The 12,500-nt window shown below is 36.4% G+C and overlaps 1 protein-coding gene and 1 pseudogene across 1 annotated transcript; both read right to left on the bottom strand.

Annotated features, from left to right (window-relative positions):
- Positions 1-881: 881 nt before the first annotated feature.
- The window catches only part of LOC119582999, a 27,619-nt pseudogene continuing 16,000 nt past the window's right edge, over positions 882-12,500 (bottom strand).
- LOC119582665 (39S ribosomal protein L54, mitochondrial-like) lies at positions 9,578-10,674 on the bottom strand. Its single transcript, XM_037931065.1, has 3 exons — positions 10,546-10,674; positions 10,202-10,337; positions 9,578-9,821 (listed from the first exon to the last, which is right to left on the bottom strand). The coding sequence occupies exons 1-3, from the start codon at positions 10,585-10,587 to the stop codon at positions 9,709-9,711; spliced, it is 291 nt and encodes a 96-aa protein (XP_037786993.1). The 5' UTR covers positions 10,588-10,674; the 3' UTR covers positions 9,578-9,708.

The following is a 12,500-nucleotide window of genomic DNA, read 5'->3' as shown; positions in this document are numbered from 1 at the left end:
TCCGGGCGCCCAGCCCAGGCGCGAGAAGTTGCAACTGTCGCCTGGAGGTTACTGCTGTGGCTGGGCACCACGGCGGATAAGGGTTCAGCCGAGTCAGCATCAGCTGACACACGTGAGCGAGTCGGCATTAGTCAACACAGGCCGGGCTCCCCTCATGGCATAGCCCGGGCGAGGCTAAGCTTCCCATATCGGAGTTATCCTTATCAGTGGATTTTCTTTGACCATGGTCAGTAATAACAACAGTAGAAAAAAAATGTGTGGGTGTGTATACATACACACACACACATATATATATATATATATATATATGTGTGTGTGTGTGTGTGTACATACATACATACACATGCATACACACACACACACATATACACACAAACACATATATGTATACACGTGTGTATATATACATACATATATACACATATATACCTATGTATAAATACATACATGCACACAAACATACATGCATACATATGTGTATATATACATACTTATATATGTATATATAATACATATATATGTATATTTACATACATATATATGCAAATATATATATATATATATATATATATATATATATATATATATATATATATATATATATATATATGTGTGTGTGTGTGTGTATATGAGTGTGTGTGTGTATACATATCTGTGCGTTTGGAATTCATATCGAACAAAGTGCAAATAGAACAACGAAGGGAAGTACAGAAATTGCTTTATCAGAGCATTCCCTGACGAAGCATTAAAGTGGAAAGGCCTTCGGCATATTCATGTTTTCCTGTACTTCCCTTCGTTGTTCTATTTGCAATATCTGTGCGTGTGTGTTTACATATATCATTTCTTTCTTCAATGGCACATAGGGTAAATTGGTAGCAATATGTGTACATATTCTTTAATCGTCAGCAAATGTATCTTTACATGTGAGTTATGGTAATAGTCACCACCTCAGTTTCCTCGAGCTCCTGTTGAGTCTTGCGGAATTTGGCCAAGTTGAGGGCGGCGATCTCCTCAGCCTCCTCGATCTGGCGCTTGTAGGTCTTGAGCTTCTGCTGAAGCTTCTCGACGAGGTCCTGCATCCTGTCGTGGTTCTTCTTGTCCTCATCAGCCTGGAAGGCGAGCTCCTTGATGCGCCTCTCGCACTTCCTCAGGTTCTTCTGAGCGTCAGCGTGACGACGGGTCTCATCGTCCAGGGAAGCCTCGAGTTCGCGAATGCGAGCTTCAAGATCACTGACAGCCTTCTTACCAGTCTTCAGGGCAGCAGCCTCACTCTCCTCGAGGCGGGTCTGGAGATCCTTAACGGTAACTTCCAAGCCCTTGCGCATCTTCTCTTGGTTGTTAGCGTGTTCCTGCTCTGAGCGGAGCTCATCAGCAAGACGAGCGGCATCTAGCATGGCCTTCTTCGCCTTCTCCTCAGAGTTCTTGGGCCCTCGCTAAGCTTTCCCTCAGGTCACCATAAAAGATACACGAATGATGTGCATGGGCTGTGTATACTTTGAGAAATACAAATATACATACATATGTACTCCTTTCAGTAAAGTATATTCATTCTAACGTACCTGGGGGAGTCTGCATTTCACCTCAAGCTTCCTTTTGGAGGCGGTGAGAGCGGCGTTCGTGCTGGTGAATTTGTTAATCTTTTTCACGGGCATCGTGGAGCTCGGTCTCGGCGTGGCGACGCCGCGATCGGATTGTTCCAGGAGTGTGCGGGTTTCCCTGCAGCTCACCATAGAGGGCGTTGTAACGGCGTTCAGCAATACCTTTACTGTTCCGGTACTCCGAGGCAAGCGCTGCTCGCCCTTAACACGACCCTCCATACCCTTGATCTCATCATAAACCTTCTTATAATGTTTCTGAAGATCGGAGTTGGCCTTATTGGCGTGATCAAGGGCAATCTCAAGCTCGTTAATATCGGACTCAAGCTTCTTCTTCAGGCGAAGAGCCTCAGCCTTACCTTGGCTTTTTAACCTCAAGAGAAGCTTGCATGGAATAAGGGCTCTCTGGTGACACTTTCTGTGGAAGCAAAACAGTCGAAAATAGCATGAAAAGACAATAGCCACAAGGTTCAAAATCCATAACATTCTTACTCATATAATCACTTACCGAGTGTTGTCCCAATTCCTCCTCCTTCTCCTGAACACGCCTGTCAATCTCTTGTTGACCTGGCTGAGCTCAAGCTGTGTTCGGAGGACCTTGTTCTCTTCTTGTTCAAGAGCAGCCTCGGCCTCCTCAAGAGCAGCCTGAAGCTCTTCCTTCTCGAGTTCAAGGCGCTTGGCATTCTTCTGAGACTCATGGTATGCTCGGCCACCCTCACCGATCTGGTCCATCAAGTCCCTAATTTCAAACATTGAGATTCTTATTCTCACGACGGATAGAATCAAGTTGTTCAATGTTTTCATCATAGGCAGACTTAAGACGGAAGTGTTTTGGTGGCGTAGTTGCGGCATTCCTTCTGAGAAGCATCAAACTCAGCAGCAAGGTCCCTCGATCTTCAGCTTCCATTCAGAGATGAAACTTATCGAAGTTCTTCTGTTTCTTCTCAGCGGAGTTGGGCCAGAGTCTGTGCACGTTCAGCAGCGACTTGGAGGTCATCCAGCTCAGCAGCAGCACGCATCTTGGTCTTCTCCAAATGCAAGTTCTTAACATTGAGAGACTCAATCTGCATTTCGGCTTCCTCGAGACGAGCTGCAAGCTTCATGCGCGCAGCCTCAATTTCTTCTAACACGTTTCAACACCCTCAGACTCATATTAGAGTGCCACATGAGAGCCTCGGCATTAGCCTTGGAGAGCAACGGAGAACATCTCCTTGGGATCGTTCTCCTCGTCAAGTTGCTGACGAAGAGTCTGAATGTCGTGTTCCAAGTTGCGAAACTTGCCAAGGGAGAGTGGCACGTGCCTGAGGGTGAAATGTAGAGTAATGTCAATTAATCTGTTTATCCCTAATGATAGTGTATCATCAGACTCGTCATTTACTGTAATACAAATTCCCCTTTTCCCCTTTCTTCTTCGGAGGTTTCCTGGTGTCATGAGCTGTTTTGTAAGGGAGAGTTTGACTCTGGAGAGTGGCTGACCTGGCTCTCAGCCTTCTATTTGGGGGATAGGTCAGATTCTCGCGGGCAAGCTTCTTTTTGGTGGCATATAGCCCTCGAGTGGGGGTTAACTTCATTTGACATGACCAAAATTGACCAGTTTCCCCCTTTAATACTACAGCGTAATCCGGGGCTTGGTCTCAGCAAACAAACACCACAAACAGACACCCTAACGTGACCAGCCGGAGCCCCACATAAAACCCCTTTTTCCTGCGCCTGACGTACACTGACACCATAACCTGAATTTGGGTCGGGGGGAAAGTTTAAATGTGGTTTAAATTTATGGACTAAGTGACTCTCTGCGGGGTAGATGCAAAACCTAAATATGTGGGTGTTAACACTACAATTTTTTTTTTGAGTTCTAGGAAAGAAATGTTTTTTTGGGTCGGGAAAAAAAAAGAGATAAAAAAAAAAAAAAGAAGAAATTGAAAAAAAATTTTTAACAGACCTATAGACCTCCCCTTTAAAAGCTTTTTGTAGTGCTCTGACCTGAGGGGGTTTCCCTTTCCCCCAAACAAAGGAGTAAAATCCTTAACTATTATCAAAGTGATGAGAGAAGAAAGGAAATTTTTTATTACTTACGTTTTTTGTAACACAATATCCCTTGGGAGTGTGAAAAATGAGAGTAAGAAAAATAATGGTTTTAGGCAAAACCCGTGTAATAATATTTTTAAAAAACTAGTTTCGCTCGAAAGATAAATTTTGTGTCTCAGCTAATTAAAGTTTTTTTTCCTCTCTCTTTTCTTTTTTTTAAAGTTTTTTTACGGGGAATTTATATTGCTATTGGAAATCTGTGTTTCTTTTCTTGCGATATGCTAATTTTTGAAAAAGTTTTTGAATTATAATAATTTTATTTGATTTTTTTTATCAGTCTCTCCCCCGTTTATATGTAAAATAGTAACTACATAATTAAAAAAAGAAATCATCGCTATTAAGTCCTCGGAAGAAAATAAGATAAAAGTTAAAGATCCATCTTTAAATTTTACACAAATTTCTTGTAATCATTTATAACTTAAAAAATACTTTTTGGATAGATATGTGTAAATTTGCAAATGAAATCGTATGACAAATTTGCATTAATTAGGGGTTTTTTTTTCTTTCTCCTTTTTTGCTATTTTTGGTTCAAATTTATTTTAAGTGTTTAATATCTACAGTTATTGAAAATACACAAACCATTAACGAGCAATTTTTTTTCTCTCTTTTTTTCCGTTTTGGGGTGTCTTAAGTCTCAAAAATAATCAAAGAAACTTTCTAAACCGTTTTAGTTTCCTACAATTATCTGACCTTTTTCCGCACAAAAAAAAAAAAAAAAATAAAGAAAAGCTTGTTTTTGGGGAATTTAACTTTACCTGATCTAGCACCCCAAACACAAACACAACACACCACACCCCCACCACACCACACACCACACACCACCACACACACACACAACCACAACACAAAATGTGGTATAATATATAATATATAATATATTATTATATATAATAAACCAATTAAACACTAACTATACTATAGGATATGAATAATATAAAAATTTTAATTATATAATAAAATATATAATAAATGTACTATTATATGTAATTACAACAAACACACAAACCACAAACAACACACACACAAAAAACACAAACACACACAACACACATTATATATATTATAAAATAATATATTATATATATAAAAATAATATTTCTTTATATATATAAAATTATATATATATTTTTAATATATATATATAAGAGAGGAGAGAAGAGAGAGAGAGAGAGAGAGAGAAGGGGAAAGAAGAAAGAGGAGAAAGAACAGGGGAGACAGAGAGACAGAGAGAGAGAGAGGGTTTTAAATTCTAGCGATGTGCAGATGGTCTGAAAAATTACGGGGTTTTGGTTTTAAAGAAACCAAAAATCTTTTTTCGTAAAACTGCATTTCTCACTGCTTTGAGGGAGGGAAATTCGTATATAAGCATTTTTCGAGTGCCTTAAAGAGCATTGGCGAAAAGTTTTTGATTTCTTTTTTTTTGGGCGTTTTTACAAGATAATTTCTCGAAATGAAACACTATGTGAAAATGTACTAGGAAATTTGTAAAGCTGAAAGTTATTTCTTTAGTAAATAAAAAAACGTAGCAGACTGTGTAAAATGTTTTTTATTTAAATATTTTCCCAGGGGTTTTTCCCCGGGCCCTTTTTCCCCCACTATGACCAGACTTCTTCTGTAAAATGAGAATTTGATAGAGTATGAACAATGCCATTAAATTTTGAATAATATAAATATATATATATAATATTATATATATAATATATATATTCACATACATACATACATACATATATCACATACAAATATATGTATCATAACTATAGTGTGTTAATAGAATATATATATACCTATTTTTACATACATCATATATATATAAAAATTATACATATATATAATATTACATATATATTTTAAAAATATATACAAAATTATATATATATATATATATTATTATATAGTTTATGATATAAATGTGTGTGTGTTGTGGTGGTGGGGGGTATGTGTGTGTAGTATATTTAATACTACATATATTATACTCATACATTCATTTTATATTATATAAATATTTTATATATTATATAAACATATGTATTTTTGTGTTTTGTGTGTGTGTGGTGTGTGTGGGGTGTGGTGGCGTGTGTGTGCGTGGGTGGGTCAGATGATTTTGGGGTGGTGGTGGGGTTGTGTGTGTGTGTGTGTGTGTGTGGTGTGTGTTGTGGGTGATGTGTGGTGTGGGTGTGTTTTGTGTGTGGTGCGTGGGGGGCAAGGGGTGTGGTGGGGGGGTGTGGGGGTGTGGTGTGTGTGGGGGGGCGGGCGTGGGCGTGCTTCGTGAGCGTTGTGGGGTGGGTGGGGTGTGTGTGTGGGGGGGTGTGGGTGTGGGTGTGTGGTGTGTGTTGTGGGTGTGTGTGTGTGTGGGTTGTTGTTGGTTTGTAGGGGGGTTTATATTAATATAAATAAAAAGAAATAAAAAAAAATATATAAAATAAAATTTAAAAATATAATAAAATAGGTATTAAAAAAAAAAACACACACACACACCACACCACACAAAAAAAAAAATAAATAAATTTTAATATTATATATATATAAATTTATGAACCCAAACACACACACACACCACAAAACACAAAAATTTTAATATATATATATATATATATTTTTTATATAAAAACTTATAATAATAATATAAAAAAACAATATTATTATAACAAATATATAAAAAAAACCCCAAACACACACACACACACACACACCCCAACATATATATATATATATATTATATATATATATATATAATATATATATAAGATATAAATATATAAAATTGGTGTGTGGTTGTGTGTGTGGGTGTGTGTGTGTGGGGGGTGTGGTTTGTGTGTGTGTGTGTGTGGTGTGTGTTTGGTGGTGTAGTGTTATAACGTGATATATATATATATATAAATAATTATATATAATTATATATATATAAATATAATATATATACACACACAACACACACCACACACACACACCCCACACACACAACACCCCCAAATTATATAATATAATAATATATATTATATATATATATATATATAATTATATAATATATATATGTGGTGTGTGGTGTGTGTGGGTGTGTGTGGTGTGGGGGTGTGTGTGTGTATGCGTGTGTGGTCCTATCTACCTTTTTGTATATCTATTTGCCAAAAAATTAATATATATAATATAATATATATTTAATATATAATATATATTTTTCACACACACAACACACACCACAAACACAGACACACACACACCACAACACACCACCACCAAAAAAACCCCAAAAACACACACACACACACACACACACACCAAACACACACACACACACACACACCCACGCGAAAAAAAAAATAATAAAACTGTCAACTTTTTGAAGGGTTTTGAAATTGTTTAAAAATTGGTTTCGGATGTTAATATCACCTTATTTAAAAAATGTATAACTCGTATAAATCATGCAATAGTGTACACTGAGTTTTGCCGTGTTTTTAGGGGGTCATGTTTTTTGTTAATACCAAGCTTCTTTCTTATTTTGAAAATACTTTCAGAATGTCACTTAATTTAAGCATTAAATAAATCTGTGAAGTATAAACAAATGCCATTTTATCTTAGCCTCTTGTGTTTCATTTCCTTAATAAAAGGGTCGTGGGGTTCAATCGGATTTTATCACGAATTTTGTATTTGTTAATAATCTAATTTCCTTTTAAATCATTTTATCTAACTTTAGGTCTATTTATTATATAAAAAACGCTCTCGAATGGGGCATTTATGAAAAATAGGTGACCTTTGTTGGGTTTTTTTTTTTAAGCGGGGGGCTGTTTCTTTGCAGCTGCACGAATTGCAGGTATCTTCAAACAATGCATATATGACATTGTTTTGGGATCATTAACATGCCAGAATAGCAATTTCGTAATATCTTTGTGATTATTGGGAGGCCCCCCCCCCCCCCTCTCTCTCTCTCTCTCTCTCTCTCTCTCTCTCTCTCTCTCTCCTCTCTCTTCTCTCTCTCTCTCTCTCTCTTCCCTTTCGGGTTTGATGATCGAAATTTTGATAGAGATACAAGATTGGGAAAAAATAAAGGGGAAAATCACAGGTACTGCAGATTAAAAAAAATACCCCCCTGTTTTCTATGTTTCTCTCTCTTCTTTCTCTTTTTCTCTTCTTTTTTTTCACTTGTCCCATCCACAGACAAAAGATAGTTTCATGATGAAGATAGCAGAAAAAAAAACACCTCAGACATCAACACTTCTAAAAAACAAAAATTTATAAAAAGTACTTTAAAAATCAGCATTAAAAGAAAGAGGGGCTTTAAAAAATTTAATTCCGTTTTTGAATACACAGGTTTTGAAGGGCTATCCACCCGCGATTTTTCTCCAAAACGTTCTACCTGTCTTTCTTTTTTTCTTCCCTTTCCCTGCTAATTTTCCCTGCCAAAGAAGTCTGAGCTCAGTATAACAAAAATCCTGTATTTTCCATTTAGACCTAATTGTAGTTTTTTTTTCTAGGTTTTAAAGTTTTTAAAGGGTTCCACATTCAGCCATGTTCGCATCCCAAAATACCCAAGATACTAAGTAGATCGAAAACTCTACACCCCTGTTAACAAATGAAAAAAAAACACATCTTAACCTGGGGAGAACCCTCGCAGACCCAAAGATGGAGTAACCCCCCCCCCCCCCCCGTCCCCGTTAAGTATCCTAAGACACCACGTCTCCCTTAGAATAAAACCACTTTGAGCAAAAAATCTTGAATTTTGTAAATGTATGCTTTGGGTTTAATGTCTCACCAAGCCCAGCTCTGCAAAAAGAGGGTCATCTAAAAATGGAGAAGAAATCGGTACAATTCATAAACCCCAAGTGTGTAACGGGAAATCCCGGGTGATCTCTCCCTCGCCCACGCACGCGCGCCCGGCCGCGCACACACACACACACACCACACACACCAAACTACCAACACACACAACACAAAAACAACACACACACACCACACACACCTGTCTATTTGGGCTGTCTTTTTTTTTCTTGCTCTTTAAAAAAATTTCCCTTCCGTTTTTTGCTCTTTTTTTTTCCCTGCTTATTCTGCTAATCTGAAAGAATTTTTTTGTCTTATTTTTTCTTTCTAGCTTTAAAATTAACCTTCCTCTTTTTTCTTTTTTTGCCCTTCTTATTCTGCAATTCGAAGATGGAATCCGGTTAAAAAAAGTTTCCGGAAAAAAATTTAAGATACCCTATTACTGGCTTTAGGACAAACCCCAAAGCAATAATAAAAAAGAGAAATATATCCCAAATGAAGTAGAAAAAAACAAAAGATTACATCATTTTGATTACCCCTTTACCATATTTAAAAAAAAGTCAATTAACCTCTCATTTTTTGACGAACCCCTTCTAACTGAAACCCTTTTTCTAATTTTGCACTATGAAGGGGAGGAAAGTTTATTAAATGGTAACCCAAAGGGTTTTCATCCAAGGAATTTTTTGTCATACCCCTCCCAACCCCCAAGGGTTAAAAGTATACAGTTGCCGAGGGAATGATTTCCGCCTTATAAAACCATGTGCATCCATTTAAAACACTAAATGTAATGCTATAGAGAAAGGAAAAAACTTAACAATTGGCTTTTCCATGCTTACAAGTGAATGAAAAACAGCTAAAATCAGTGCATTTGATTTTTATTCTTGTATGACTTAATGATGCTAATTTTTGGGGCTTTTATTTATTATAATTTATTTTCTGTCTTCCAAGAATCCTGTCTACTACTTCCCATATATCACTAATATAGTTTATTAGTATAATTCCATTCATGTACTTCCAGTTTATTACTTTTTTATTCTCATGTTGAAGAAAGATTTCAGGAATTTAAAATCCTATATCCCTGAATCTCATTCATACAAGCTAGCTTCAAAACTGAACCTATAGCAACAGAAAACTCAGAACAATTTTCATCTTTTATCTATTTATTTCTTTATACAAAATCAAAACAAAAAAAATATGTACACATTCAAATTTTCACTAGAACAACAGTTGCTAAAAATTCCAGCCGTTTCAAATAATTCCAGCATTCCCTCTATCGCTTTCCTGTTTTCTTGAGCAGATTCTTTTCTTTCATGGCCATTGTTCGTAATCTCCTCCAGTACTGCTTTGTGTTGGGGTCCATTTCCCTCAGAGGGGGCGGTTTACCTGGAAATATGCATACATATCACATAAAGCCCATGCCTCTATGCTTCATTATGAAATTCAGATATTAGGATGAGCACTGTATAGTATGCATTCTGTGTGTAATTCTGAACCTGAATTCTTATGGTAACTATATGCTTTGTACAGTATAATATTCTATCAGGATTCTGAAGTTCTTTGATTAAGTCAAGCATTTAGCTTGAACCATTTGCTTTATTCAGAGTAATAAATCATTAGGATAAAGAGAAACAATATATATAACAGTCTTAAACAGTGAAACAGCACAGCCAACTGGTTGAGTTACCTATTTAAATCACCTAGATAGATATGGAAATTATCCCTTATCTAATACATATTTCTTACTAATCATTTAATCAACTTACCTGTCCTCAGAGTCCACAGCCAATCTGGGTATTCAGAATCATCTTTCAACTGGATGTCTTGTGGATTTTCCTTTACTGGGTCTGATCCGCAGACAAAGTTTGCTAACTTCACTGGGTCTGTCTCTACTGGAAGACGCTATGAAAAAAAATATGATATGAATGTCAATTATGTTTACATATAAAAACAAAAATTACACTTCCAATAAAGAAAGAAACAAAGAAAAAATCTAATGTCATATATGAAGAATAGGAAAATATAAAATATATTTGTAGAGCCATTAATGTGTGAACAAAATTCACAAAGAAAACCATAAAAAACTACATCAGTGGGTTAAAATACTTACCACTTTCTCAACAGCTGGTCCAAGCTTTGCTTTTCCTTTCATCTTGGGCACTGTAACATAAAAAAAGAATAGTTACACAACATTTAAAGACTCATCATACCCTGATCTAATGGGAAGGGGGGGGTGAAGAAATATTGCAAATTGATATGTTTCCCATAGATATGAGACAAGAATCTTTAGCATATGTCACAATTCTCGAAATATAGCTTGGGAATTCTGAAAACTAAAACCTTGTAATTGTAGCATCTTCAAATATGTTCAATCAAAATCTCATATGGATCTACAAATGTGGCAAATGAATTAAAGTCATAGCCAGACCTGCCCCACAGTACTAAGGAATATAAAAGAAAAAAAATCAAGAACCATCATAACCACAATACAACTTTAAAAGGATTTATATCAAAACACTTGTTTCTTCACTAAACAAGATATTTAGCCAATTGTCATACAATGAAGTTATATTGCATTACAGGGTAATAACCTATGTTGCTTAGTGAAAATAACTCAACTACAAAGGCTCATGAAACTTCTCTTCAAAACTGAAATATTTCCTTTTAGAGTTTGACACTTCTCATATCTTTATTATATCATACGAACATTTTTCTTTTTTAATCCAAAGATCAAACATAATCTTAATGTGGAAAATGTAAGGGCTGGTGGCAATAAAATATTGATCTTGGTGGGTACAAGTACAAGTCCCATGGTATGTGCTTTTTTATACAACCTATAAGGTTGTACAAATGAGAACAAACCACCTCTTGATTGTTGGTCCCTAGGACAGGATGTCCCTGTATCAATTCCATAGGATATAGATGGTTCTTTGACATGACATTATTCATAACTTTTAAATCACACACAAATCAGAGCCTTAACCACTAAAGTCTTATTTGCTATGGGCATGGGACTGCATAATATGCAGTGAGTCCTATTTACCAAGATTATAGAAAGCCTGTCAAATCCTAGTGTCCTTACGACTGGCACATTTTCTCTGCCCACATCCACAACATCACCCATAACCCTACTTCTCTTCTAACCACTTCACTCCCTCAGCCAATCATGCCTCTTTCTGCTTGTGAATTAAACATCCTGAGTAGCATGTGGTAGTTATGGTACTGTATAGCATATTACATCCAGCCAAACCCCCTGCTCTTTTCCTTCCCAGCTCTCCCCAACCAAATGCCACATTAATATCTGGATGACATTGCAGTAATGTCTTGAAAAAAATCTGGTTGGAGGCCAGATGACAGGAATATGCTGTCATTGAAAAATCTGGCTGAAGGCTGAGATGACTAAAATGTGCCATCTCGAAAAATTCGCTGAGGCTGGTATGACCAGAATAACTCACCACGAGCATTTAGGAGGGGGCACTTGCAGTATCTCCACCAGTAAACAAGGGTGAAATGCACCTTGTATGAACCACAGCTGGAAGAATACCATCTCTAGAAATGACACTATTCCCATGCTCAGGATCTGATTTAGGGCCATGTGCAGACAGCAGGGCACCAGGATCCACCAGGTTGAATATCACAGTAACACCCTGGTACTTCATATTTATATAATTTATACATCTAATTGCTAATAAATACATCTCAATGCATATTTTATTGATGAAAATATGATTTCCTGCATGTTTTATTTACATAGGCCCTATCCATTGGAATTTATCTCTATTTTCATGCATGTGATGGGGAACTGTGATAACCTTTACAAATGGTGCATAAAAGCAAGCTTTTGTTGCAGTGATACATGAAACTCAGACCTTTTTTTGTGTATAATAATACTGATAAATTTATACATATAAATTAGTATAAAGGCAAGTCAAAGCATAACCATAAAGTATTCTAATTAGTCTTCAAGTTTCCCTAATTCTAAGAACATAGAAATCTTTGTAGTATGGTAAGCAGTAGATAGTAGCAACATTCAGTCAATGAATTCTACATTTACCTCTATGAAAC

The sequence above is a fragment of the Penaeus monodon genome, chromosome 16 (genome assembly GCF_015228065.2).
Source record: "Penaeus monodon isolate SGIC_2016 chromosome 16, NSTDA_Pmon_1, whole genome shotgun sequence".
NCBI classification, from domain to species: domain Eukaryota; kingdom Metazoa; phylum Arthropoda; class Malacostraca; order Decapoda; family Penaeidae; genus Penaeus; species Penaeus monodon.
Note: the sequence above shows the minus strand (reverse complement) of the source record. Positions and strands in the feature narration are given on the sequence as shown.

Bases quoted from the DNA above. Each gene is read 5' to 3' on its own strand.
- LOC119582665 (XM_037931065.1), bottom strand. From the start codon at position 10,587: ATGAAAGGAAAAGCAAAGCTTGGACCAGCTGTTGAGAAAGTG. The intron at 10,338-10,545 runs GTAAGTATTTTA...TTTTTTTCATAG, and splicing joins GACCAGCTGTTGAGAAAGTG to CGTCTTCCAGTAGAGACAGA. The intron at 9,822-10,201 runs GTAAGTTGATTA...GCATATTTCCAG, and splicing joins GCTGTGGACTCTGAGGACAG to GTAAACCGCCCCCTCTGAGG.